Source organism: Alternaria incomplexa, assembly GCF_024043165.1.
Source record: "Alternaria incomplexa strain BMP 0042 chromosome Unknown scaffold_1, whole genome shotgun sequence".
Classification (NCBI taxonomy): Eukaryota; Fungi; Ascomycota; class Dothideomycetes; order Pleosporales; family Pleosporaceae; genus Alternaria; species Alternaria incomplexa.
This window is the reverse complement of record NW_026249850.1, coordinates 1,667,696-1,695,435: the sequence shown is the minus strand read 5'-3', so window position 1 is coordinate 1,695,435 and position 27,740 is coordinate 1,667,696. Positions and strand designations below refer to the sequence as shown.

The window sequence follows — 27,740 nt, the reverse complement described above, 5'->3', positions numbered from 1 at the left end:
GAGGTTAATGGCTGCCAAGCCGGCGGCGAGAAAGTTACTGCTGACTGGCTTTTCCGGTAAGTTTTTGTATACACACAGTTAGCTTTACACGGACGAAGACAGCTAACAACGTCTAATTGTAGGTCTGACCCTAACACGGGCCGGTGCTGAGTATATCAGCTCGTGGAATCAAAAGCGACCGAGAAGTTACAATTAGCATGAAACGATGGATGGAGGAACGCTTGTGATCGTATGTGAAAGAGTAGGTAGTTGGTGCTAAATACAACGTACCAAACCCTTCGCTGCAACAGCAAACCACTACTGAACACTGAACCGGGTATGACGACCTGTCACCAATGATTTATGGAGTGATGCGTGATACGACAACGGAGTTGATATTGGTGCTTATAGTACCATATGAGGTTACTGCATTCGACCCGAAGCCGGCCACTGCAGATTCGAAGCTGAGAAAGAAGGAAATGCGAAAGGCGGGATAAGCATATTGCCCGCCCCCATCTCAGCATCACCGAACATCTCCTCGATATCATTCTACATCATGGTTAGCAATGCCAGTGTGTGGTGGGGCGAGAGTGTTACTTACCCAATCGATGTCGTTGATAGCGTCCATCGCAGTGTTACCGTTAGAACCAGCTGCTATTCCACCCTCGTACATGGTAGAAATCGGACTACTATTACTACTTTCACCTTGCTGGGCGGTGGTTGGCATCAGATTGCCTGGACTATTCCCAGGAATGACGTCGTAGGTTGAAACAGATACTGTCGCTGGCATGTCGATGGTACCCCAGTCTACAGTCGGCATAGCGCCAGGAAACGTGTTGAGCCTGGGTACTAACGTGGACTGAACCTGAGAAGTCTGTGGTGGTGACGGCGAAGGCGGTACGAGATTTTGCAGGTTTGCATTGCTGTTCAGTAAATGCGAAAGTGGACCAGAAGTACTCGGCTCCGACTGCGTGCTTCCATCACGTCCACCCTCCTCCCTCTGTACGCGTTGTCGAGGCTCCAGGCCTGCTTGCGGCATGTCGGCAGGAACACGAACTCTTTTCAAGGCAGAGTAGGCTTTCGTCTTGCCGACGAGCTCTTCCAAAACCATCCTCGTTTTCTCAACGTTGGATAGTCCAGTGGGTAGATTGAACGAGTAGTCCAGACATTTCCATATTCGCTGTTCCATCGCTGGTTCCGGGTTTGCTACGTAAATCTCGCTTACGAGAAGAAGCGCGCAGTGGTGTTGATGGAGAGCACCGACGATCCATGCCCAGGAAGATAGCACTGGATGCTGCTCAATTGCCATGCCATGTTCCAGAATCATGGTCGCTGCGCTTAGTGTCAATTGTCGTAATCGCTCCGGCATTCGGCTGCGAGCAGAAGTAATGTACTTCTGTAAGATGGAAATATACAAGCGGTTCGAGACGATGCCGTATAGCTCTGACGCTAGAACGTGTAATAGCTCTGTCTTGGACAGCATGGGAAGGTACTTCTTTTCCATAGCCGCTTGGAATGACTGAACTCGCGACAGAAGCGAAGTGATTGTGACTTCGCTCTTTCCGTCAGCGCGTTTGCGATCCAATTTTGGACGCTCGGTCCAAAGGAAGCGATGCATCTCGTATCCTTCAAATCGCATGAGGCTAATAGTCATGTCGGTGAAGTGATTGCGATCTTTACTGACGTCTATTTCGCCCTCGCCACGCTCAGCACGGTCGAGATCAACATCGTCAATGTTCAGCGGAAAGCGAGTGTCATAGTCGTCGAGCCGAATTTGCGGACGTGGGCCAACAGCTTCGCAAGTACGTAGATCCAGAAAACATATTTGGTACCATATGAGACGCCGTACTTGGATCTCAACCGGCGAGGAGCTGTAGGTCGTCGGGTCCCGGTGCAATCCCATACATTCAGCCAAGCGAATAAGTGACCCAGTTAGTGCAGAGTGGGCGCGAGATACTTCGTTGCGACATAGCGGAATCTATAAGAGGTTATTAGCAAATTCTGGTGAAGTCAACGGTCACGACTAGTGTAAATTGTCGTGTACCCGCTTTAAGACGGTAGACTTACGAGGTACATCACGAAAGCCTGAATTGTCTCCAATTTTGTAGTGCGTAGGAAGTTGGCTCGCGCAAGCGCTGCCTCCGTCCCTTCCCTGAAGCTGTCTATCATGGTTTGCTTTTCAACACCAAACTCGACTTGCACCATGTCGTCGGTCATTGAAACGACTGAGTTTAGCAAAGCCGCAAAGAGCACTGCTTGGAAAGATGCGCGAGGCTCCATGCCCATGTTGACTCTGATCCAGAAGTTCTGATACTGTCGCTCGAATGAAGGGCGGTGTACGGTCCGGGCTATGGTATGCACCGCAACCCAATACTGAGAGAGTAGTTTATCAACCACGACCCGAGCAGGCAGATGTGACTCAAGAGCGGTTTGGTCGATTCCGGACGCCAACACAAAGTTTGAAGATGGAGCGACATAGTCTTGTGTGGGTGCTAACCAATTTACGGCATCTTCTTCGATGGCAGACAGAGACGGAGTTTCGCGATCTGGTAACTCTTTAAGTGTTGTAGCAAGCTACGAGGAAGGTGTCAGTTTGATCCGACATGCTAAACACGTGGAGACTCACCTCATCCGACAATCTTGGACGAACAAGTCCCCCAATGCGTTCTGTGATGCGAACTCTGCCCATTCGAAAGCCCAGATCGACCATGTCGTCGTTGACATCGTCGTCAGGCTCATAGTAAGCTGCATCTTCAGTAACGAGATGTGTCGGCCGGAGATCCTTGGTGTCCTCGTCGTCTTCTTGGTCGCTTGACTGTTCCTGACCAGGGAGTGTACCAACCCTAGAAAAGCTTGCAGTATTTCTCAAGTTTATTTCTGTCTTGCGCGCAACATCTTCTTCAAGGCTCCTCTCCAAACGACCCATCTGCTCTTTAACCTCGGCTAGCTTTGCCTGAGCATTTGCATCAAGTCCGGAGGCAATGAAAACGCATTGTCGCGTGTTTTTGGTACAATGTGTACATGGGTGGCCTTTGTCGCACTTCAACTTCCGCCGTCGACATTCGAGACAAGAAGTAATGAGTCGATTCCTGCGGCGAACGCGCGGTGCAGGCTGCTGTGTCCTCTTATCGACTTCGACTGGTGGGGAAGCTTGAGATCCGTTCTGGTTCGACAACGATGGGCTCGACATGACTGAGGTGCTGTTGAAGCTTGGTAGTGGAAAGCCGGAATCCTTACGGACGTAAGATCCGATGCAATGTCTCTGCGCAGCGATTAGCGACACGGTACACGAAGGATCGAACAGGGCATGCAATACGTTACTCACTTCCCCGGTCTCCACTTTATTGGGAACTTATGGATGTTGGATTCCGGAATGGTACCTACGTAGGTAGGTATGCTTCGGAAGTTTAGGATGGTTCAGGCGTAAGACCATGCCACGTAGATACCAAGCTACGTTTCGTGCCAAGTTTCGTCAGAGGACGTGCACATGAAGTTGATGCCCTGCTTGCATGAACTCAAGACGTCTCCACGACTTTTGGAAGGAAACGTGGTGGCTGCTTGCTTACGACCTAGCAGGACTGCCCAGGTGCCCGCCCCGCTTTAGCGCTTCCGTGATACATCGACTACGGCGGATCAGTCTTTGTCAGCGTCATTACCCTAGTCATTATCTGGCCAAACCTATCTTACATGACTGTAGAGAAGAAGCAGAGGCTTTTGCGTGACAATTCGTTCCTTGGAGTCTAGCAAGTACTAATATCGGCACATTGCGACACATTCAGTTGCCTCCGGCCTGAACACAACGCCTGATTGTGACATGTGGCTTGGTAGCATGGCTTCATACTTGGCGAGCGACCGCTCACTAAATCAGGGGGAGACTGACCCTTTTCCAAATGCTGAAGATAGCCTCGACCGTAGCTGCGACGTTCCTGGATGCAGCCCTGGGGTGAAGCTAATGCAGTCGACTGGATCCGTCTCGCTACCTATGTACGTATCAAGACTACTCAGACGCGAGAATCATCGCAGCATCAGTACATGATAGGCCTGGAACAAAGCACGGAGCGATGCGATGCCTGGTGGGTTATTCCGGGTTCTCTTCAGGCGTGGAAGATATGTAGGACACGGCTCTGACGCGAACGCGTAACGCCTGGTCACGCTTTTAGTTGAACGCGACCCGCGACAGCCTAGGACAAAGATCCACTGATCGTTGCCGCCGCGATCTATCTAACGCACGTCCTCACCGCTTCCATAACAAACACCTTTTCCTGCCGCCTTTTGCAGAGTCCCCACCACGCACGCCTCTCAATTCTCAATCCCACCACATTGTCCATACCGACCGTCTCACCTGCCTTTATTCTCGCTTCATCACTTCCGCTTTCAAAATGTCTGTCGTGTCGCTTCTCGGTGTGGAGGTCAAGAACAACCCCGCGCGCTTCGACGAGCCGTACGAGTTTGAGATCACCTTTGAGTGTCTCGAGCAACTACAGAAGGGTAGGTGCGCCCAGCATCAAGAAGAATCACGGTGACTAACGGCAATTTAGATCTCGAGTGGAAATTGACCTACGTTGGCTCTGCGACCTCGTAAGTCCACTGCCGCTCCTGCTCGTGAACACGTCTGATCAATGCCCCGCAGAAACGAGTATGATCAGGAACTCGACTCTGTCCTCGTCGGCCCCCTCCCCATTGGCGTCAACAAGTTCCAGTTCAAGGCCGATGCTCCCAACCTCACGCGCATCCCCAACAGCGAGATCATCGGTGTCACAGTCATCCTGCTCAGCTGCAGCTACGATGAGCGCGAGTTTGTGCGTGTCGGATACTATGTGAACAACGAGTACACAGACGAGGCGCTGGCACTGGACCCGCCTACCAAGCCCGTCATTGAGAAGGTGCAGAGGCAGATCCTGGCAGAGAAGCCGCGAGTCACGCGCTTCGCCATCAAGTGGTACGCAGCTACAGACACTGGTGCTATTCTGGCAGTGCTAACCCATTCAGGGACTCCGACGAGTCTGCACCCCCCGAGTTCCCCCCTGAGCAGCCAGAGGCCGACCTCACCGCCGACGGCGACCAATACGGTATCGAGGAAGAGGAAGAGGAGGAGGCCGAAGAGGCTGAGGGTGAAGGTGTCGCCGCCGAGGGTGAGGATGCCGCCATGGCAGGTGCCGAGGACACTGCAGGCCCCGCCGCTGACGACGACGCTGAGTCCGAGGCCGGCAGCGAGGAGATCGATATCGAGGACTCAGAAGACGATGAGGAGGAAGAGGGTGAGGAGGGCGGAGATGACGACATGGAGATGGACGAGGGTGAGGCGGGCGCTGCCAGCGGTGACAAGCCAGCCCAACAACAGCCAGGAGGTGCCCCGCAGCAGCAACAGCCTGGTGCGGATGTCATGGTTCACTAGATGTCGCGCCGGGTTCCTTGCTTGCATACTTCACCATCGCGGGTGCTTCGAGCAGGAAGCGATATTTACCGCCTTGTGGTTTTCTTCTAGTCATGTAGACAGCAGTCGCCTCGCCACTGTGTCCACCCGATCTAGTCTTCACCTTGTCACGAAGAAGTTGAATTACGAATGATCCAGCAAGAGAGCACTTCATACTACGTGACAAACCGCGTGCCGTGATAGTAGATATGTGGTTGAAGCTCAGATCGTCCGCAAGAATGCACGCAGCCGCGCAAGCCATTCTTGGGCCCGAGTACGTGGCCTCTTGATATTCATCTCCGCAACGGTCTTCTTACCCTGCCGTTAGATCCGGGATGTGGCCTGCGCGGATCCGTCTACACAGGCTGAAAGTGGTGGTTCGAGTAACGCCAACGTCACTGCACAGCCTCTGAGTGAATGGCGCAGTGGTGGGAACTCGGAGGCTGATTTCCGAGACGTGTGTCGAAACATTTATAGTAACTGTGAAGGACAGGAAGGGGGGCGACATCGTTAATGATGCCGGTCACCACCTTCGGGATCCTTCGCTCCTGTTCTTGTGACCCTTAGAGTGCACATGTGTGCAAGCCTGAGGAACTCACTCGGCCATTGACGTCAAACAACGCACCTTTCACACACGGCAGAACCCCAGGACTACACGACTCTCCAGCGCCTGTTTCAGCAAACGGACTCGTCGGTCGTTTCGAATCTCTCCCTAGACTTATTCTTTCCCCCCTCAAACCTGCACCGCCGCCACTCTCGACTGCCTATACAACCGCGCCCGGCGAGATAGTTGCACCATATACGACTACGAATATCGCCCGCTCTCGTATACGATATCCGACAGATCGCAAGGGTTGCCGGCGAGTCTGCACTTAGCGACGGCGACTCAGGGCCACACCCCACCAAGTTAAGGTACGTTCATTTCCTGCTCCACGCGTCATTCGGCATGCATGGCGGCCTCGATGAGGGCTGCGCGGAACGGTCCCTGGGGCCAGGCGGCAACGTGCATCGAAGACGGCTTCCCTTGGACAACGGCTGACGCTTATATCTGAGCACCGCAGCGCATACCCTATCGCACCACGACAATGAGCTACCACCAAGGCCAGCCCAAGCTGGGGGCTACTTTTGTGCCAGGAGGCTTCGATGACTACTATATGCCGGCTCCTTCGCCTGAAGTCATCTCGCCTGCGCCTCAGCGGTTCGTTCTAGCCCATCGCCATGTGCATGCCCTGAGATTGCGGCTGACGTAGGTTTGGCGGTAGGATCATGCCCGAAGTGCCCGAGAACATGCAGGAAAACATCGCGCATCTGGAGTTGGAAGCCAACGGCCCTCGTGGTACCAACGGCGCCATGTCCCCCATGCAGAGCTACAATCAGTCACAGCACCCCAACTTCCCGCCGCGGCAGGCGAGCTACCAGAACGAGCTGCCCGTCCACAACGACCAATGGCCCGCCCGGCAAGCGAGCATCTCCTCTGCCTTCCGCCAGCCCCCCAATGTGCAGCCGCAGTCGGTCCAGCAGCAGCCGTCGCACGACTACAACCAGTTTGCCCAGAGCCACGATTCGCCCAACTTCTCGCCCTTCCCCAAGCTCCCCAACAAGCCCCCGAACGTGCCGCCGTCCGACGATGAGAAAGAGGCCGTCTTGGAGAATGCGCGCCTGCCCGTGCTCAACTCCAACGACCCGGAGATGCAGCTGGCATGGGCCCAAGACGCGCTGCAGTACGTAGACGCCGCGCAGCTGCACGAGCAGCGCATTTCAGAGATCCAGGGCGCGAGGCCGGCAACGCCACAGGTCGAGCACCAGCTGCGGCTCGATGCCATGAACGTAGTCACCTTCCTGGCCGACCAGGGCCATCCGAAAGCGACCTTCATGCGGGGCATGTGGCTGGAGTTTGGCAAGTTTGGCATGCGCGCAGACAAGAAGGAGGCCTTCAGGTGCTACTCCCGCGCGGCTGCAAAGGGATATGCGAGGGCCGAATACCGGATGGGCATGCAGTTCGAGCAGTCGAACGACCCGATCAAGGCCCTGCAGAACTACAAAGCCGGTGCGGAACAAGGCGACTCAGCCTCCAACTACCGCCTTGGTATGATGACGCTACTCGGACAGCACGGACAACCACAAGACTTTGCGAGGGGAGTGCATCTCATCAAGCAGGCTGCGGCTACTGCGGATGAGAATGCGCCGCAGGGTGCCTACGTGCTGGGCATGCTGCAGGCGCGAGAGCTGCCTCAGATCAACGTACCGGAAATGTTTCTGCCCTACGACGAGAAGGGTGCAAGACAGAATATCGAGAAAGCTGCCTACCTCGGATTCGCAAAGGCTCAGCTGAAAATGGGTTCTGCGTACGAGCTTTGCAGTCTAGGCTGTGAGTTCAATCCCACCCTTTCGCTGCACTACAACGCGCTCGCATCTAGGCAGGGTGAGCCCGAGGCAGATATGGCTATCAGCAAGTGGTTCCTCTGCGGGCACGAGGGAGAGTTCAACAAGAACGAAGAGTTGGCATACCAATACGCGCAACGTGCCGCCGCAGCCGGCCTTGCGACTGCCGAGTTCGCCATGGGGTACTTCCATGAGATCGGCATGAACACACCTGTCAACCTGGACAAAGCGCTCGAATGGTACGACAAGGCCGAGAAGAACGGCAACAAGGACGCGTCTGCGCGTATAGAGAGCATCTCCAAGTTGTCGCGGACACTATCGAAGAAGGACCACGAGAACGTTGCCATCAACATGATCAAGTCAAAGCACGGCTCCATGCGAGGCCAGCGGCCGGCGAGACTGCAGAAATCACACGCTCCCATGCCGTCGATCAACGACATCAGCCCTTCCGATTACGGTGACAGCTCCCCAGGTGGCCGACTGCCAGCCAGGGGCGATAGTACAACGCCATACCCCATGTCTGACCAGCCTCCAATGATCTCAAACGCGCCCATGTCGGCACCCTATGATCGTCCTTCCACAGCAGCGCCATATCCTATGGACAATGGGCCTCCTCGGCTGAGCCCCCAACGGCCAGGTATCGCGGGCGGATTTGCGCCAGAGGTGAGAGCTTCTAGTACTCGACCTGTATCCTCAGCGTTCAACATCAATCCCAACGTTTACCCTCCAAACGATCCCTACGGCCGCGGCAGCCCGCGCCCAAACCCCGGGCCAGGTTATGATATGGGGCCGATGCCAATGCGCCCTCACACGAGCGTAGATAATATGGGCCCAGGGCGTGGCGGCCGTCCTTCAAGTGGTGGCCGTGGCACGCCGCTGCCACAAGGAGGACCTGCAAGCTACAGACAACCTGGAGGGCCGAGTGCTCAGCGCCCGGAAGCGCAACCCCGTCCATCAACCACGCAGCCTCCAGATATCGGATACAGTGCACCAGATGGACGTAACAAGCTGCAGAAACAACAGGGGGCGCCACTTAAGAAAGCGCCCACTCTGCCCGATATCGGGTACGTTGCACCTCTCGAGCCTCGCCAGCATACCCGTCCATCTACCGTTCAACCGGGCCAGGAGAGTAGAACCTCTTCGAGAATGGACAGGCCCTCGACTACTACGCCAGGGCAAGGATCTCGGCCCTCCTCACGGCCGGGCTCATCAGGACGTCCCAGCGGATACGACAACATGCCCAAGCCTAACAGGGTGCAGACGTTGCAACAGCAGCAGCCGCCTCCGAAGCCTGCGCCAGTACAAGCGAATAAGCCGGCCACACCTACACCGCCTAAGCCAGCCTCATCGGCTTCCTCGGCGGCAGGCAAGGGTCCCAAGACATTTGATGAAATGGGCATAGGGCAGGCACCCAAGGAGGGCGATTGTGTAAGTTGCACGTCCGGTATGCACCAAGAATTGTTTGCTAACCTCCAACAGGTCGTCATGTAGATTTTGGAGCGCTGGAACAGCGCGATTTGGATGACGTTTTGCATAGCGGAGTTTTGATCTTGCATAGTAGTGAGCGGTCGCAGTACTAACACTCGATATACCCATCTTCGGAACACGTGAAGCGGCATTGGCGACTTTTAAGTATAGACGAAATACAATCAGACAAGACAGAACTGTGATCAATGGCATGCAGGGAGATCAAATCGTGATGTGCGTGGATGCGAGCTAACGTGCACCGTAGTCGTATCTTCACTGCTGCCAACAGGCCGTGGTAGTGCAATCCAACTGTACAACTTCTTTTGAGTCTTACGTGCGAATAATATGGGCTGTCGCAAGACCATGGCGATGCGAAATCGCCTGGAATTACTCGGGACGAGAGTAGCTACCGGGGCAGTTCCTAGATCGCGCGCGTCGACGCGGTGTCACGTGCCAGCATAAATCCGCAGTGAAGTCAAGGTCTTCTCAGGCTATGACCAAATAGCGATCCAAAAGCGTCGCTTGTGTCTTCTCTCACCTCGCTTCGGTCTTCAGTCCGAGTGATTTCTTCCCGTAAATATTAATGAGAGCCGTTGGCCGTGATAGTACCGTGGGGGTGAATTCGCTGGACAATGCACGGACGCTAGCGCGGTTCCTGAACGGCTCAGCGGGGAAGGAGCGCGTTCAGATTACCTCACTCGCAAACTCCACCTGCAACCGTACCTCCAGCCCACCCGCGCCTGTCGATCCTCTGGCTTGTGGTCGCAGTCATGTCTGGGAAGCGCTCTCGCGCTCTCACAGATGGGCTTGATCCCAACGGCTCAGGCAGTAACAGTCGCGTATGTCAAACGCCCCAAAGCCAACGGCACGCATGCTAACATCGCCCAGAACAAGCGACCCCGTCAATCTGAATCCGAGGGCAGCGATCAATCTTCGGACGACGAGCGTTCCAATGCAGCCAGCGGCAGCGATTCCTCCGATGACGAAGGCGAACACATGCGCGAACGAGAAATACGGGCGACACAGCAGGTGCAGAAAGAGCACCGGGCAACTGCAGACAGGGAAAACGTCGCGACGGATTCTGGGATTATCGAAGAAATCCAGTGCATCAACTTCATGTGTCATGAACATTTGACAGTAACCCTGGGGCCTCTGATCAACTTCATCATCGGACACAACGGCAGCGGAAAGAGCGCCGTGCTCACCGCTCTCACAATCTGCCTGGGCGGAAAGGCTACCGCTACAAATCGTGCCCAGAATCTCAAAAGTCTCATCAAGGAGGGCAAAGACCATGCCTCCGTGACTGTCAAGATCAAGAACCAAGGGCCACTCGCTTACAAGCCCGCGCAGTACGGCGATTCGATCATCGTGGAACGACACTTCAACAGAGCCGGAACTTCAGGCTTCAAGCTCAAGAACGTGAACAACAAACTCGTCACCAACAAGAAAGCGGAGCTCGAAGACATCCTGGACGCCTTCTCCATGCAGATTGACAATCCGATGAACGTCCTGACACAGGACATGGCAAGACAGTTTCTGAACCACTCCACGCCAAAAGACAAGTACAAGTTCTTCCTCCAGGGCACGCAGTTGGAGAACTTGAACAGAGACTATCAGCAGATCGAACAATCTTTGGAAGTAATGAACACGAAAGCCGAGGTTAAAGAAACCGACCTCACGACTCTACGGCGCGAAATGGAAGCACTGGAGAAGAAAGCCAGAAAAGCGGCAAGTTTACAGACGATGCGAGACAAGGAAACGGAATTTGCTCGACAAGCAGCATGGGCCACGGTTCGTGAACACGAAGATGATGTTGCGCACAACGAGAACGGACTCGCAGACACCGAGAGAATCATACAAACCCTACAACAACGTGTAGAAGATGCAGGAAAGGCCTACGAGCTGGCGGACCAGGCCCACGAAGCCGCCAAACAAAACGTCACCGACCTCACGACTGAGATGGAGCCAGCAGAGCAAAAGGCACTTGATGCCAAAGCAAAGTTCCAGGAAGTCAAGGGAAAACTCGTGCTGCTACTAGCTGATGAAAGGATTGCACAAGGTGAAGTGACGGAAAGGCAAAAGAATGTGCAGAAGTTGGAAGCAGAGATTGCACAGTACCGACAACGGCAGGCTGAAGCAGACAACGGCCGCCACGCAGAAAAGATTCGAGAGCGTGATGACGCCAAGGTTAAGTGCGAGACTGCCAGGTTAGCATTCGAGGGCCATGATACTGGACTTGCAGCGCTACAAGACCAACTGGCGACTGCTCAAAAGGAGCAGGACGAAGCAGATCGAAAAGTAGACGATGCTCAAAAAGAAGTTGCACGTATACGGGCATCCATCGAAAGAATGCAATCAGGTCGGAGTAATTGGGACGATGGGTATCAAAATCGCCAAAGGCTGAGCGAGCTACTCCGTGCGATCGAGTCCGAGCACAGATTCCGGGAGAAACCAGTTGGGCCCATGGGCCGTCATGTGAAGCTGCGCTTGCAGGATTGGGGCGGAATTCTTGAAAAGCAATTCGGTCAAACGCTGAACGCCTTTGTCGTCACTAGCAAGCCAGACCAGAATATACTATCAGCCCTTATGAAAAGGGTTGGCTGGTGCGCGCCATCTTCTGCTTAATCAACAACGCTAACGATGTCAGGTCTGCCCCGATATACATTGGCAAGAGGACGCCTATAAACACCGATGGCAATGAGCCCGCAGAAAATCTTACCACATGGATGAAGGCACTTAGGGTAGACATGCCTTATACATCCACAACATAGAAGTATTTCACTAACTATCGCGTAGTTTGACGACGATCTTGTTCGAAATCAGCTCATCATCAACCAGTCAATCGAGCAAACCGTGCTCATTGAGAACATGGACGAAGGCGCTCAGTTTATGTTCAACCGCGGGCCGCCTACTACGAACGTCAAGATGTGTTTTACCTTTGCGGATGGCGACACAACCAAAGGTCGTGTCTTTGTCTACAACAGTGGCGGAGGTATCAACAACAGTCCGATCGCACCGTATACCGGAGCTCTGCGTATGCAGGTGGACAAAGATACTCGAATCCAGTGCGTATGGCGCTTCAATATCAGATCATTCGCTAATAGCATACACAGACTAGAAGAGAAGAATCTGGCCCAGGCCAGGGGACAACTTGAGGCCTTGCAGCAGCAGTCCAGTGAGCGGCATGATGAGGTCAACAAATGCAAGGCTCAGTTACAGGACCACGAACGCCAGAAGAAACATCTGAAACTTGCTTCCCAAACTGCTTCCAGGGAATTGGAAAGACTTGAAATCGAACTGGAGAAAGCAACTCCCGACGAAGCAGCTATCCAAGTGCGGGAGTCAGAGCTTGCGGAAGCTCAACAAGAGTTGAAGAACTCCATGAATTTCTACGAAGATGTGGTGACGCGAAAGATCGAACTCAACGACGAGAATAGGGCGAACAAGCAGGAGATGGAAGCTGCACAGAAGCTTGTTGCTGATCTCCGGTCCCGGCTCGACAAGGCGCACGTGACAGTTCGAACTCTTCAGGGCACACGACAAGAAGAGCTCCAGGAAAAGAACAAAGCCATCGAGCAGGTTGCCGAAGCTGAAAATGTAAAGAAAAACTGGCAAGAAGAGCTCTTGGAGTCGCAACAAAGCCTCGCCGAAGTAACTGAGGGTGCGACGAGCATATGTGAGCGTGTGTTCGTCCCCCCCAATTCAACTTCCGAAGACCTACAACGGAGGATGGTTCAAATGGCGAAAACCAGGGAAGAGGCTGAACGGGAGCTCGGTGGATCACAGCTGGACCTTACGCGGGCGGCAACTGAAGCGAAGCAGAAGCACCACGATGCAATGAAGGAGTTTGAAGACATAAGAAGTTTACGTAACGTAAGTTTGATCACACGTATCATAATGACTCTTGCTGATCCGGCGCAGCAACTCATCACTACGCTTGACAACCGGCGCAACCGGTGGAAGCAATTCAGATCTGGCATCTCTGTTCGGGCGCGAGTCACGTTCAACTATCTGTTGAGTGAGCGCAAGTTCAGAGGTACACTTAGCATCGACCACAAGAAGGCTCTTCTTGACATCCATGTAAGTCTGGACATCAGTTCGACTCGCACACGGCGCTAATTCTATCAGGTTCAACCGGATATCATGGAGCGAAGCGGAGACGGCAGACAGACAAAGACCCTCTCGGGAGGTGAGAAGTCGTACTCTACCGTGTGTCTTCTCCTCTCCCTGTGGGATGCAATGGGCTCACCTATCCGCTGCCTCGACGAATTCGACGTCTTCATGGACAGCGTCAACCGCGAAAGGAGTATGCATATGATCATCCAGGCTGCTCGACGCTCGATTGGGCGACAGTTCATCTTCATCACTCCACAGTCGATGAGTAATGTCACGCAAACGTCCGATGTCAAGATCATCAAGATGACAGACCCAGAGCGCGGACAGACAGCATTGAATGTGCAGCGGAGTTGAAATACCCCTGGAATATGGCGTTAATGTGTTGGTATTTGTCGGTGTTGTTGTTGTCGTGTGGGCCAATGGTCACGGAGTTTGAGTATGGATATACCCGCTGGCGAAAGAAATGTGTCTCGTAGCCATATGCATATAGTACCATGGTCACTTTTCTAGCGTTCCTGCATACTGGCTGGATGCTAGTCTGTCAAAATGATCAAAAATTTAACTCGCGCTGTGTTCAAGAAGAGATCCCGTAATGTGGCCGTGACGTTTGCCGCGCAAAGCGTAGTCGCGAGTTGCGGCGTAAGCGGCCGCAGCGGGTTGTACAGGGAACGGAGTGGGTATGCAAAAGGTAAGGCGGATGTGCACCGGGATCCAGGGTCTCTTGGCCAACCACGTCGATGGACGGGTCTGATACAACTCTCCCACCTCTCGACTTGCTGGCAAACCTTGGGCCCATGTGAGAAGCAGATTTCCGTGCTGTCTCTGCACCTGGCTTCCTACCCTCCTCCGGGAGCCTATATGCCCCCCACCGACTCGCCGTCGACGCACCATCATGGCCGACTCCCCACTCTCAACACCCGGCACTCCAACCACTGCGTCGCCGCAACCTTCCGACAGAAACGCCGCCCGCTCCTTCTCGCCCGCGCAGGACGACGCGCAGACGGGCGACATGCAGGGACACGCCGAGGGTGCGCGGACGAGTGCCCCGGCGCCGAGTGTGGTGAATGCGACGGGATCAGCTGAGCAGGCCATGGAACCCAAAGGGAAAGAGAAGGCGACCAAGGGGCCGCTGAAGCTGCTGGATCTGCCCATGGACATCCTCAAAGAAATTATACACCAGGTGAGTAGGGGCGCCTTATGCGCTGCACCCTGTCATGCGGCACGGCCATGGCTCGATGCTGACGTGCACCTCAACAGCTCCCACACACCAACGACCTCACCTCGCTGTGCCTCTGTCACTCGGCCCTCCATCGACTCACGATTCCATGCATATACTCGCGTTTCGACATTGTGTGGCCCGACGAGAGCACCCACAACGAGCCTCGCGCTGGCGTCGATGCTCTCACCTATGGCCTCGCGACGCTGGTCATGGGCGACGACTGCTTCCCCCACCAGAACCGGCTGAGGCTGCAGGGACAGACGCCGACCGCACTGCTGAGGACTGCCGCCAACCCATACCCTGTTCCGCAGCGGCGCTTTGGCAACTACTACGGACAGTTTACCAAGAAGTTCTCTCTTGGCAATGGACCGCAGGCATGGGTTCAGGAATACATGATCACCAAGGAAGGCGGAAAGATGCTGGGGACCTTGGTGGCGCTTGCGATTGCGCGCATGATCAATCTGGAGACGTTCGTGTGGGATATGCCTACGGGTGTGCTTCGCGATGTCTGGCTTGCGCTGTCGAGTCTCGCCCACCGGAGTGACGGTGAGGAATGCCGTCTGGACCGCCTCTGGATACGATGGCACGACAACACAATCGACGCGCCGATCCCGCCGCCCGCACCACCCATGATACTCAACAATCAAAACCTCCCTCCACCCCCGAACGCTACACATCCGAGTGGACTTGGCACCGTCCAAGCCCCCGTTGTTGTGGTACCCCCGTACGCACCGAGTAGCATGTCTGCGCTAGATCGAGTCGAACACCCTACCTTTTCTGCCATACCTGCGCTCAAGAGTTTGAGTGTCTTGGACATCGACGAGTTGCCTTACCTCGACGAGATGAGCATTTTGATCGCAAGATCCCAGAAGAAACTACGCGAACTACGGATCGGTATCGCAGCCCATGCACAGCAGCGGGACTGGGTGACCGTCTGGGAGGGTGAAGGTCTTCAACAAGTCGACTACAACGCTACATCGACCGCTGCGTGTTCAATAGGAGAGAAACGGCTAGGAGGTGTTCTCGGCATCCTCGTCGGCCGCATACACAACATGCGCCATTCGGAAGAACCTCCAACCCAAAAGTCCAGCGCTACCGGCGTCACAGAGCGATCAGTAGAAGCAACGCCAGCCAAATCGGCAGCCTCCTTGCCCCTGCCCTCCATAGCCTCGCTCTCACTACAAGAACGCGACCCGGACCAGGATGTGGATCATTTCGGTAATCCGATGGAAGATAACTCCATAACAGAGGGCGTTAGTCTGTTCAATGACAATCAGCCGTTTGGTTCTGGACAGACTGCGCAGGCTCCTGGTACGGAGAGAGTCACTGCAAAGACACCTCCATCTCGTGACGAGACTCCTGGCTCAGAAGATGAGCCGCGGCTGACTGGCAAACTGAAACTTGAAGTACTGGAGCTCGAACGCGTTCCTCTCTCCGTCCCAGTGCTTCGCAGAGCCTTCGATTGGTCGATCCTATCGACGTTGACTCTTCTTCACTGCAGCAATCACGAACAACTGTGGAAAATACTACGGAGAACATACACCCCTCGTCCCCCCTACCCTGGCTCACCGTCTTCATCCAAGGCGTACAAGGCCTCCTACACCCTTCGATCAGAATACCAGCTCAACCTCAAGCGAATACACACTAATACAGTGTCTCCTTCGCTGATCACCTTTCTCAAAGAGACACTGGCGCCGAATAGTCTTGAAGTGCTCTTTCTCCAAGAAGGCCGCTCTTACTCGTCTACGGTAACAGTAGATGCGATCTACAAGGGGCCATTGCGGAGACATCGAGGAAGTTTGAAGAAACTAATGATAGACAGTGGAGAGAAGAGCCCAGACGGACACACGACCAATAGTTCAAGGTGGAGACGGTGGATGCTGAACCGCGAGATCCTGACATACATAACAAGCGGCCGTATGAACAGCTTGCGGGAACTCGCAGTGTCCATCGACTACAAAGACTGGGTATGTTGCGCCTCATTACAATTTCACGAAATGCGACTGACGTCTGTACAGCACCACTTCCTCCAACGTCTCCCGTATATCCCTCATATTCGCTCCCTGTATATCCCTTATATCGCCGATCACGCCCATGGCAGTAATATCGATCCACGCGAACTCGCATACCAGATACTCGACATTGTGCACTTGCGACCGGAGATAGAGCTCTGCTACATGGGTCTATCTACCAAGTGCTTTGAGATTCTGGAAAATCGACCATCAAATTATGACCTACGACACGATGGCATGCATGCCGATGGCAGTGGATCTGCATACGCTACACATGATCCGATGTTATCCGACGACGAGAGCGAAGCTACGGAAGACGAAGACGACGATGACATGGACGATGGCGCTATGCCGCCCGGCGGTGATGAGACAGAGAGCGAAGCAAGTGACGATGTCGACGTTGAGAGCGACGATGAATCGTTTGTGCAGGACTCGCAAAAAGGTCCAAAGTTACGTGTTCGAGAGATACTTTTCTACGAGGAACGAGTTGAGGCGTTTAGGAGGCGGCACGGCGTGCTGAGGCCTTGATGTAATGTGACTGATACGACGGGCATGGTGTTCTATAGTATTACTGCAGCATTTTCTGTACGCATGGAATGGAGCTTGGAATGGGACGGTGCAGGAGGCGTACATGGTAGATATCCTTGATACTTTTTCCATCAGGTATGTAGTCTCGAGACCTAAGCTCTCGTATTTGCACAATGTCGAATCATGACTCGATGTATTCGCAGGCAATATAGTACTAGACATTGAGAAACATCATCATTTGACCAAGATGTGCGCACAACGGTGAAGGTCAGATGCTTTTCGTCATGCTTTGACATGGCGGTTACCCCACGTGAATACGCGTTGGAGCTGGCCCGAGCTTGATGAGCGGTGGTCGCGACCGCTGCTGCGCGAACAAACAGACAACAATCCCCAAGACCCGACGATGAGCAGACTTGTAGCAGCAGCATACCCGTCGTTAGATGGTACATCGATTGCACGTCCATGAAGTCTCTCATATCACCACGTACACAAACACGAGCCCAAACAGTCGCATAGTGGGGCCTCCGTCGCACCTCCGTCCGCCATGGACCATTCCACCCTGGTCTTCGCGTCCGTCTTTCCAGTCCTCTCCTTCTCGCACAGCACACCGACGCCGATTGCGACACCAGATTTGGGGCATACAGCGCCTGGGACCTCGTTCGGTAGCCCGTACGCTCTGAGGAACACCGAGAGCCGAACACCAGCGCAAGCACATGGGCAGGGACAGCACAGGGCAGTGAGGCGCAACATAGCATGGAGTTGCGCGACGCGATTCCTGAGTTTGCCAAAAGACGTCAAATTTGCAGCTAGAACACAGAAGAACAGGGAGGTTGAGGAAGCCCTAGGCTTTCTCTTGAACGGAGAAGGCAAGAGCGACGATGAGAAGGAGGAGACCCTGGTTGAGTGGTACACAAACGAGTGCAGGCTGCACTTTGCAAACCATGTCCGACCCGGCCTAGAAGAGTTGTGGGGGGATGAAGTTGAGCTCCAGCGAGCCTGGGAGATCCTGGACGAAACGCAGCGTATCCTCGAGCAAGTGCAGAACGTATACCTCCAGCCCTTCACCGATCACCTGCTGCCTCTCATACAGCAGAACGCTAGTAATTCCACCCTTCGACCGAGCAGACCTACACAGATCGCCGACTCAGATACTGCGAGTGCAGCGAATTGGAAGTTTCGCCGAGATATACAGGCTGTCTTTGCGCATTGTCTACCGCTACAGCGGTATGGAAAGACGCTTAGCTACGTCTTATACGACGCTGGATGTCGCTTGTTCCGCATTTATACCCGACACGATGGCATGCAGCCGAGTGCTTCACCCGAGAAGACGCAGGAGTGCAGAAAGCGAATGATCACCTTGCTACAAAGCCTAGAGCGCGTTGGACTCGGTGGTGACAGTGCGCAGGAGGCCTTCGCACACGCCATGAACAAGCTGCTCGACTCTTTCATCACAAGCCACTACTTGAAGGTAGACTGGTATTCCAAGAAGTCAGTTGTGCCGCAGTTGAGACTGTGGATCCAGGATGGCTTCTGTCCACTCGTCGAATTGGTACTAGAATGTCTGCGGTGCGAGCAGAGTAGCATTCTGCCGACCGAATTGGCCTCGTGGCAAGAGATGGCTCTAGCTAGGCTTGGTCGGGCGAGAGTCGACAACTTGTTCGATTTTGTCATACACTGGGATAAAAGTGTGGGCGCCATCCTGGACATCAAAGAGTATCTGCGGGTTTCAAACGCGAAGCAACATCTCACCTCGAGCTTTTCTCAGCAAATAGCGAGACGCCTGTTACATCCTGGAGCTACAACGACCTATATACTGAACGTCTACATCTCTATCATTCGCTCATTTCACGAGCTCGAACCTAAAGGAGTGCTGCTCGAGCGCGTCGCTAGACCTATCAGGCGGTATCTCAAGGAGCGAGAGGACACAGCACGCATCATAATATCAAGTCTGCTGACTGACCTGACCGACGAAACTGGCAGTAAATTTTCATCTAACAGCGAGCTCTCATACGAGATTGCCAGCGAGATGGGAAAGCCGTTTGCAAACTACGGGCAAGATACTGATGAAGAACTCAACTGGAACGATATGAATTGGCAGCCCCTACCGCAAGACGCATCGCCAGACTACAAAAAGTCGAAAGTTGAGGACGTAATATGGTTCTTGTTAACACTCTGGGAACGAGAGGACTTTATCAACGAGCTGAAGAACATATATGGAGATCACTTGCTTAGATGTCAAGATCCAGAGTATGAGAAAGAGATTCGACTGTTGGAGCTCATCAAAGTCCGCTTGGGTGACGACAAGCTACAAGCTTGCGAGGTCATGTTGCGAGATGTCTTGGAATCGAAGCGTATCAACGGCACTATCCGCACAACGATCAGCGTACCAGCAGCGACATCACTTGTTACGCCAGACCACCGTAGCAGAGAACCTCAGACACCAGACGGCCGACAGCCACGCACACCACAACCTCGCAGACCTGGGCGTTCAACTCGAAATATCACTCCTGCATCCAACGCTGCAGCACCTACTGGTCCAACGCTCAACGCGCAGATCCTGTCATCGTTCTTCTGGCCACAGCTTCGCGACGACACTTTCCGCGTACCCGCACAGATCGATGCGTTGCAAAAGGAGTACGAGTCGCGGTTCGAGCGTATCAAAGGCATGCGTAAATTGCGATGGATGAATGCCTTGGGCGATGGCTCTATAACCCTCACCTTTGATGACCGCACAGAGGACTTCGACCACCTCACACCCTGGCAAGTCAGTGTGATCTACGCCTTCCAACCTCAACCCGATGAGGAAGCAAAACACTCAGACAAGGGCGGCGAAGGTATCACACGCACTGTATCTCAGCTAGAAGATATGCTAGAAATGGATGAGAGTCTCGTCACCCAAGCCCTCGCTTTCTGGGTTGGAAAGTCTGTACTCCGCTTCCACGCGCCATCTACCTACTCTATCATCGAGTCTCTCCCCAAACCGACGTCTAAAACTGGTGCTCACGATGCCGATGCAGCGGCTGCAGCAGAAGAACTAGCTACCATCCAAGCCAACGCCACCAACAACACTGTCAAGTCTCAGAGTGAGATGCTGTATGAGAAGAAGGATGTCTACACGGCTTTCATACTGGGCATGATGGCAAATCAGGGTAACATGAATGCGGGCCGCATCACCATGATGATGCGTATGATGGTTCAGGGAGGATTCCCATTCGGAGCCGAAGAAGTGAAGCAGCTATTAGGCGATTTGGAAGCAGATGGCAAGGTCGTGGCAATGGGCGGAGATGTCTGGGGTATCAGGAAATAGACTATCTCCGGTACGCTTGTGACATCCTCACAGAGATCTACATAGAATCCTACCCATGCCGTCTTGTTCAGCCTCAACTTCCGGCTCGTTCATCCATTGCACAATTTCCGCCTCACCGCCTCAACTACTCCCTCCATCTCACATCACACACAATCTTTGATGTTGCCCACAAGTAGCACAACCCATCCTCGTCGCCCCACCCGCGTATCTCCGTTTCCCAGCAGATCTCCCCGTACAACGTGCAACCAGCAGACCGCCCTAAGAAAACCCCTCTAGTATCACAGAGATCTACGGGTAAAATCGTAGATGAGACTGTACGACTGCTACACAGACTTCCGATCCTCACTACTCACCACAAATTACACATTACAAATTACACATTACACACACACACACCGCCCATAACACAAACAGATGCCAGCGGTGTCTGTCTTGTCTGCCAACATGCCATGATGCGTCGTCGTGTAACCAAACCAGTAATCTGCGCCTCTTGCAACGCCCGTGGCGTCGCAGACGCAGAAAATCGTACGGTAACGCGTGCAGCCACTCCGAAACAAATCGGGCCATGACGATGCCCAGGTGATAATGAGGTGTTGTGATTACTCAACGCAAACGCACGATTGTGACATGATCGGATGATTCTGGGAGCCCTGGCAATTCCACGTGTCGTGTGCCACAAAATGGGGAAGGTGCTGCTGAGGTCCCCTGTCTACCTGCCTGGGGTGTGTCAGGCTAAAAACGCCTTTGGGCTTGCCGCGTGCCTTCCGCCGTATGTAGAATGGCATGAGATGACATGGTGTGAGGGACGACGCGGATGCGGGTACGAGGCGCAGTATATGTATGCAGGTTGCGGTGGAAGTTTGCAGTTTGGAAGGTGCATTAGCTTGTATACACGGCCTGCGGCTTCGGGTCGATAAGCGATGCAGGCGCTCTTTCTGGGCCCAAGTGTGTTTTTTCTACTGTCGTTGTTTCTACGCGTTTTGGCCGCCCTTGCAGAATCGAACATGCATGTTGGATCACATTCTTCGGCCCTGTTTGATGCACGGTCTGTGGAGGGAGGAAATAGTAATCGGAATGTGGAGGGGCATTGATAACAATTGATATGTGGAGGAACATTCATGATGATCTGCGTTTGAATTCAGATTTTGGGTATTTGTAAAAGCAACTTGAATCATTGGCATTGGCATGAAGGACGTTTTAGGGCCACCGTTGAGGCCCGCACGGACGCTTCCGTTTACTCAATGACGAGCAACCTTTCCGTAACATCCAGAGCACCTTCGAAGTTACCGGTGATAGCATAGATGCTCTGCATAGCAAAGGCGGCATCCGTGCCGAAGTCTTCGTACCCCCAATTCCCATCATGGCACTGATCTTCTGCCTCCTGTTTGACCTTGTCACTAAGCGCGCAACACCTTTCATACGCCGGAAGTGCCTGCGCGACAAGACCCAGCCCATGCCACATCCTCCCGACGTTGAACTCCGCCTCTTGCTGATGGATAGCATGAGGGCTTTTGGAGCGCATATCATAGTATCTGTAGACGAACGACAGACCCTGTTGGATCTGGTACTGTCGGTTCTCAGACAGTCGTTTCATCGCATGTTGAATGTACGCCACGCCAATACTCAGATTCAATACTGCATCTTCAGGTGTGATGGCAAAGGCGCGGAAGTAGTAGTTGAGTGCAGCCATGTAGCTTCCACCGCACATCAAGACATGTCCGTATAATGCAAACAGCGCGGGATCGTGATCCTTGACCTTATCTACGTCTTCGACGTTGATGTTGTTTCTGAATCCTCCTTTGCTGTCCTTTGTGTCGCGGAAGTTGTATGCAACGCGCTGTGCTGGGGTCAGAAGCGCGTAGTCCATAGTCTTGATATAGCGCATGAGCACTTTGTACGCCGGCCCTGTTGCAAATCCCTCCGGAAAGGAACATAGACGGTTGACAGCGCCGTAGAGACGGAAGAGGTCGGTACCGAATGGATATTCTTTGAGGAGCCATCGTGTTGCTACAGACGCTTGACGCGAGTTGTCCGCTGCGAGAGCGCATGTGAGGCGGCAAAGCTGTAATTGTTGGTGGTATTTTTGGTTGCGATGGAAGACATTGGCCTGAGTGGCGATGTCGAGTGTAGCGAAACATTGCTCTTCATCTCCTTCACTGGCAAGCAGAATAGCATAGCGACCGAATGCATCGCACCATTTGTCAAAATGAATACCCCAGAAATCAGATGGAGCCGAATCTGGTCGCTCGCGTAGCTCGGGATCTGTCTCTCCGTCTTCAACGTTGTTTGCTACCACAGCAAGTACCATCAGCGAAGACTCTTTCCAGAGATCGCCACCTGTGACGCGACGGAAGTAGGTCATGAGATCTTCCTTCCGGTTTGAGTAGAACAGATCGAATGTGGAAAACTCTTCGATGAGCTCACGGGTAATGGACAGAACTTCATGTATAGCATCTTCGTCCCCGTCCTCTGCCATTTCCCACATCTCCTCCAGTCGCTTGAAACTGGAAACGATCTCCCGGTGCTGAGCTCGAGCGGCTTTGAGGTCTTCGGCGTGATCTGTCGCCAGTTTCTGGAGCTTATGGCGAAACAGTCTGTTATTGATCGCTCGATACGGCACGTCGGTGCCTTCAAGTGTAGTTCGTCTCGGTTCAGGATCGGGACCTGTATCGGCGTCTTCATCACGGACATCAAGGAACGCCTGAACCTTGGGCGCCTTGGCTCTCTTCGTTCGGAAGAAACCCTTCTTAGGGCGTTCGGTCGGGGCAATGAGTGCGGGAAGCTCCACATTGCCGTTTTCGTTTGCAGAATCCTCCTCTTCACCTGTCTGACCTGTTGCTTTCTGCATCCTTTTCCTATTCCTTCTGACCGTGCTTTTCCGAACACCATATCGACCACGAGCTTGCCTTCGCTGGTTGTAGTAGTACACTCTGAGCTCATCGTATGCCTCAAACCCGAGCGCTTTGAGCTTATGGCCGTACTTGTCGCGATAGATGGTCTCAGCGCGCTGCCCAGCTTCTTGCCACATGCCTTGATCTTCAAAAAACTTCGCAAGGACAGCGAGATCGTCATAGTTCTCAGCCGGCCACTTCTTCAGGATTGGAATCACCTCTGCCGCCCTCTCGGTCCTCTCTAGGTTCTTGAAGCATGTATGCAGGCCGATGTAACTTTGGAGGTTGAACTCATTCGAATTCTTGTCGAATAATGGCTCGTAGAATCGCAGCGCGTGTTCGTCATGGCCGGTGGCGTGAAGAGCATCGCCAATGATACGGAATAGGTCTTCGTAGTCCCAAATCAGAGCATCAGGGTCATGGTTATCCGGCTCCAACATCTCAAGGTGACGCTATATCGTGGTTAGTAATGCATAGCTTTTGACGCAGTCATTCGACTTACCATCGCTTCTTCAAAGTCATCCTTGCTCCTGCGTAAGCGAAACAAGCCTAGCTTCACCCTGATCTCTAATGGCAGGGTTGCGCCATATGCTGCATCCTGCGATGCTCGGACAAATTGGGGCACAGTAACGCGTCTTGGCTCATCTTCGACGTCGAACTCGCGATCGTCTTTCAGCTCGTCCCAGAATGTCTCGGAACGCCTACCCTGCTTCCACCGGGCAAGCTCTTTGAGTCGCGTGACACCAACACCATAGCTACCAGCTCGATCTAAGAGATCGAGATAAATATTGATCAGCTCCCAATCGAGTTCATTCTCGACTGGATCCCGGTCAGGCTGTGTAAAAACGTCAATGGCCTCCTCAAAGCTGTTCAGCAGCTTGTTAAGGTGTATCCTAGTCTGTTTTGGAGAGGCAGTACCCATCATTGCCATGATCTTTAATACACTGACATCCGGATCATCTCCCTGTTCCTTGAGTGTTTTGAGCATCTTGAGGCCGAGTGCGACGCACTTGGATGAACGACCCAATTGCGCTTCAATTTCAAGCTTGCGACTTCGGGCTTCATAGTCGTTGTTGAGCAAGATAATCTCATTCAAACATGGAAGGATGGCAGCCGATTTGTTCTCGTCTGTAAACTGGGGATGTTTCTCTGGATCCAATCGTTCTATGCGCTCGATGATATACTGCCAAAGACCAGGATCACGTTTAGTTGGCGCACCAGCCAGGAGTACAGCTAATGAGTCCTCCTCTCGACCCATCTCGGTATAGATCTCGGATGCAATGTTGTAAGCATCGAAGATCTCGGGATTGAGTTGAATGGCTTGCTGGGCAAATGCAAGGGCAGCTTCGTAGTCCTTTTCGATGAACTTGGCGTTGGCCTGCTTTTGCAGTGCTTTCCATTCTGCACCCGGGTCGGCAACAGCTCGGGGACCTCTGGGTCCCTTTTCTCTTCCGGGCTTGCCTCGCTTCTTTTTCCGAGGTGTCGGTCTGGCACCATTATTGCCCCCTCTGCCGCCACGACCCCTAGTCGAAGGACGTCCTCGTTTTCCACTACCTCGCCCTCTGGTGCTAGACGCTGGTATGATACTGGCGGTGATTGGAGTCTTGAGTGTGCCTCTGCCTCTACCCTTTCCTCTCTTGTACTTTGTCCGCTCTTCAGTATCCTCAAACTCGACGCCTAGCTCCATTTCGTCTGGATCGCCTTCATCTTCCTGTGCATCTTCCGATTCGTAGTCTGCGTCTACTTCTGAATCATCTTTGTTCTCGATCCGTTGTAGTTCCTCCTCTTCCTCCATCGTCAGCCGAAAGTCATCTTGATCGGAATCCGAACTATCAAAGTCGCGGTCATATCGCGAATCACGAAATCTGGTCGCGTTGGTATACTCATCATCGTCCTCTTGCCCCGGGTTGGCTGGGATAAATCCTTCAAAGACTGCAGGTCCACTGGTAGCATAGGCTCTATTGAACGGATCCTGGAACCCTCCACTAGTGAAAGGCGGAGGCTCCTCTTCCTCCAAATCCTCTACAGCGCTGAGTGGGATGAGAGGTATGAAAGGACTCCGGGCTGGCGGCTGATGGTGAAGTGAAGGCTGGAATGGAGGCGGATGTGGGTATACCTCTTGAGGAGGAAATACGGCGTTTGGTGGGAAATGTACGGGGTATTGTTGTCTGCCATGCTGCGCAGGTGGTTGCATCAAGCTTGGCGCAGCCTCTCCAAAAGTACCTGCAACGGGTAAGAAGCGTCTATTATCCGGTGGCTGTCCTGGCGGCCACTGCCCGTAGTATCCATTATTGGGGTTCATTGTGTGCTTGATCGTATCGTACCTGCGTTAGCCCATACGTGTTAGTGAGTGATCATTGTGGTGTATGCACCGAGAAAATGGTGGTGATGTCGAAAGCTTCGAGACAGGGATTGTGACTGTTGCAGAGGCTGGTGCACGTGCTTCGCGCTAGAGCTTCACGCGTCTCGCCCGCTCCGATTCGAGGCTCACTAGGAACTGATGTCTCTCCCCGAACCACTTGTTGAGCTCTCATGCGAACCTCCCGATGGTACTTGTCTTATCGCGCAAGTCCAGCTATAAGGGATTCGTGTGGTGATGGAGAACATCAACGATCTAGGCCCAGCGCGAGGAAATTACTAGGCGGTGTCAACGCTGCTACCCTGCTGCTTGGGCAGCCCGAGCCGCTGTCCCGGCAGCTAGCTTAGTAGGTGGCAGTTCTTTATAAACGTTTCAGCCAATATGCTCCCGTATTTATACAGAACAGGATCCAATTCTTGTCAATCTAGGAAGGGTCTGCCGGTGCACTTTCAGAACTCGCTACCGTAATTACCCTCTTGGACGGGTTTAGCACCTGCGCCAACTCATATTGAAGCATTTACTCCAAAACACCATACACCTTACCGCATCTTCTTCCTCCTTCGCAGGAACCATGTTACTAAGACACTTCTTTTACAATCTGTCGCTGTGCCTGACTGTTCCCGCTCTCAGCATACCAAAGCATGACACTCAGCTACCTCTCCTCCAAGAACACGAACTTAACCAATCGCAAAGTACCGACGTCGTCTTAGCATTCAAGGAAAGTGGAAGCAATGAGGTGCATCAGGTTAAAATACCATTACGAACGAGGGTCTACCCAGGTATGTCACATGCACCAGGCTTCAATCCGACCGTTGCTGACAGCCTGACTAGGTAAAGTCTTACCGGATCGACCAAGCGTTGTACAAGTGATGGAAGCCACCGAACAAGGCCGGTCAGTATCACGCGCAAGACTGGAAAGAATCATGTGCAGAGTCACGCCGAATATCAGCACCGAGGAAAGAGAAGCATTAGATGTCAGTATGGAACCAAAGGCATTACCATGGTTTGCAGTAAGAGATGGAGTTGTCGAGTTCGAAAGCAGTGGCTCCAGATGGTTTCTCGCAGGTAGAGAAATAGAAAGTTACGAGTGTCGATGACACTATGGTGCGTCCGAGATTAAAGACACGGGAAAGTAGAAGACGAATCTTAATGTAATATGCTCCATGCTTTCTAAGGGTATAATGTGATGGCTCTCAACAGCCTCCTTCCACTCACATGCATGTATCCAAGTGAACCCAACCCAAACGCCAATTATGCAGGTCTGAAATCTGATCAGACGTTATTATCCCCCTCATTCATCCCCACCATCTCGTATTCACCAGCACCGTCTCTCCCTCTGCCCCTCCCTCGCCCTCTAGATTCTCCACCTTCGTCCTCTGTAGCTGCTTGTGATCGCGCAGGCGGCTTGCTACCGAAATTGATCGGCTTCAGTTCGCGCCACTGGCATGCCCACACGCCCAGCGAAGTCATGATGGTCGCGCTGCATATCTGGAGGGCCCACCAGAACATGTGGGTGGGTATCGCGTGCGTATATAGGGAGGTGACGATCAGGTGGATAAAGTGGACAGTCAGGGCAAAGTCGAGAACGAGTTTTGAGCGCGCGATAAGGAGAAGTATGAAGATGGCACTGCCGCGTGTTAGACCATGGTATGACTGATTATCCAGCGCGTTGGAATGCTTACCAAGTGAGACTATTCAGCACCCAGACCAGACCCAGCGTCCACCCGATTGTGGTATCGCCGCGTAGACTTTGCCAGCTGAACAGGAGATCGGTGCTGACCTCCTTGCCCGCTACCAGCGCGGTGAAGAGGATGAGGACGCCGGCGCATGCATAGTAGGCAGCCTGTAGGAGTACAATCTGCGTGAGGATGCGGGTTGGGGACAGATCCGCAAGTGCGCCGGGTCGTGGAGGGCGGCGTCGGCGTGGCATCAATACGCGGGCGATGCGCTATAACCCGAGCATAAGGGGAGTTGTCGATTTGGCTGGTTGTAGTTGCAAGGTTGCCTGTTGATTCATGGGTTCCCTAACGGTTCGGCGAAACGTGGACAGCCAGCGCCGATGTCATA

General features: G+C 53.4%; 8 protein-coding genes across 8 annotated transcripts; 5 read left to right on the top strand and 3 right to left on the bottom strand.

Annotated features, from left to right (window-relative positions):
• Positions 1-402: 402 nt before the first annotated feature.
• On the bottom strand, positions 403-2,265 carry J4E90_000611 (uncharacterized protein; the record flags this gene model as incomplete). The annotated part of the gene is made up of 3 exons (XM_051430207.1): positions 403-528; positions 581-1,957; positions 2,047-2,265. 3 exons carry the CDS (start codon positions 2,263-2,265, stop codon positions 403-405), a joined length of 1,722 nt encoding a protein of 573 aa, XP_051295694.1.
• Positions 2,266-2,480: 215 nt separating this feature from the next.
• On the bottom strand, positions 2,481-3,169 carry J4E90_000610 (uncharacterized protein; the record flags this gene model as incomplete). Its single annotated transcript, XM_051430206.1, has 2 exons — positions 2,481-2,534; positions 2,606-3,169. The coding sequence occupies 2 exons, from the start codon at positions 3,167-3,169 to the stop codon at positions 2,481-2,483; spliced, it is 618 nt and encodes a 205-aa protein (XP_051295693.1).
• Positions 3,170-4,358: 1,189 nt separating this feature from the next.
• On the top strand, positions 4,359-5,374 carry ASF1 (Histone chaperone asf1; the record flags this gene model as incomplete). Its single annotated transcript, XM_051430205.1, has 4 exons — positions 4,359-4,467; positions 4,518-4,557; positions 4,610-4,918; positions 4,969-5,374. 4 exons carry the CDS (start codon positions 4,359-4,361, stop codon positions 5,372-5,374), a joined length of 864 nt encoding a protein of 287 aa, XP_051295692.1.
• A 1,284-nt stretch (positions 5,375-6,658) lies between these two features.
• On the top strand, positions 6,659-9,265 carry J4E90_000608 (uncharacterized protein; the record flags this gene model as incomplete). The annotated part of the gene is made up of 1 exon (XM_051430204.1): positions 6,659-9,265. One exon carries the CDS (start codon positions 6,659-6,661, stop codon positions 9,263-9,265), a length of 2,607 nt encoding a protein of 868 aa, XP_051295691.1.
• Positions 9,266-10,011: 746 nt separating this feature from the next.
• Positions 10,012-13,711, top strand: J4E90_000607 (uncharacterized protein; the record flags this gene model as incomplete). The annotated part of the gene is made up of 6 exons (XM_051430203.1): positions 10,012-10,080; positions 10,130-11,844; positions 11,889-11,982; positions 12,038-13,114; positions 13,163-13,321; positions 13,370-13,711. The coding sequence occupies 6 exons, from the start codon at positions 10,012-10,014 to the stop codon at positions 13,709-13,711; spliced, it is 3,456 nt and encodes a 1,151-aa protein (XP_051295690.1).
• Positions 13,712-14,249: 538 nt separating this feature from the next.
• J4E90_000606 (uncharacterized protein) lies at positions 14,250-17,116 on the top strand (the record flags this gene model as incomplete). The annotated part of the gene is made up of 3 exons (XM_051430202.1): positions 14,250-14,537; positions 14,615-16,543; positions 16,595-17,116. 3 exons carry the CDS (start codon positions 14,250-14,252, stop codon positions 17,114-17,116), a joined length of 2,739 nt encoding a protein of 912 aa, XP_051295689.1.
• A 544-nt stretch (positions 17,117-17,660) lies between these two features.
• J4E90_000605 (uncharacterized protein) lies at positions 17,661-20,423 on the top strand (the record flags this gene model as incomplete). The annotated part of the gene is made up of 1 exon (XM_051430201.1): positions 17,661-20,423. The coding sequence occupies one exon, from the start codon at positions 17,661-17,663 to the stop codon at positions 20,421-20,423; it is 2,763 nt and encodes a 920-aa protein (XP_051295688.1).
• Positions 20,424-21,657: 1,234 nt separating this feature from the next.
• J4E90_000604 (uncharacterized protein) lies at positions 21,658-25,616 on the bottom strand (the record flags this gene model as incomplete). Its single annotated transcript, XM_051430200.1, has 2 exons — positions 21,658-23,766; positions 23,817-25,616. The coding sequence occupies 2 exons, from the start codon at positions 25,614-25,616 to the stop codon at positions 21,658-21,660; spliced, it is 3,909 nt and encodes a 1,302-aa protein (XP_051295687.1).
• Between the last annotated feature and the right edge of the window lie 2,124 nt (positions 25,617-27,740).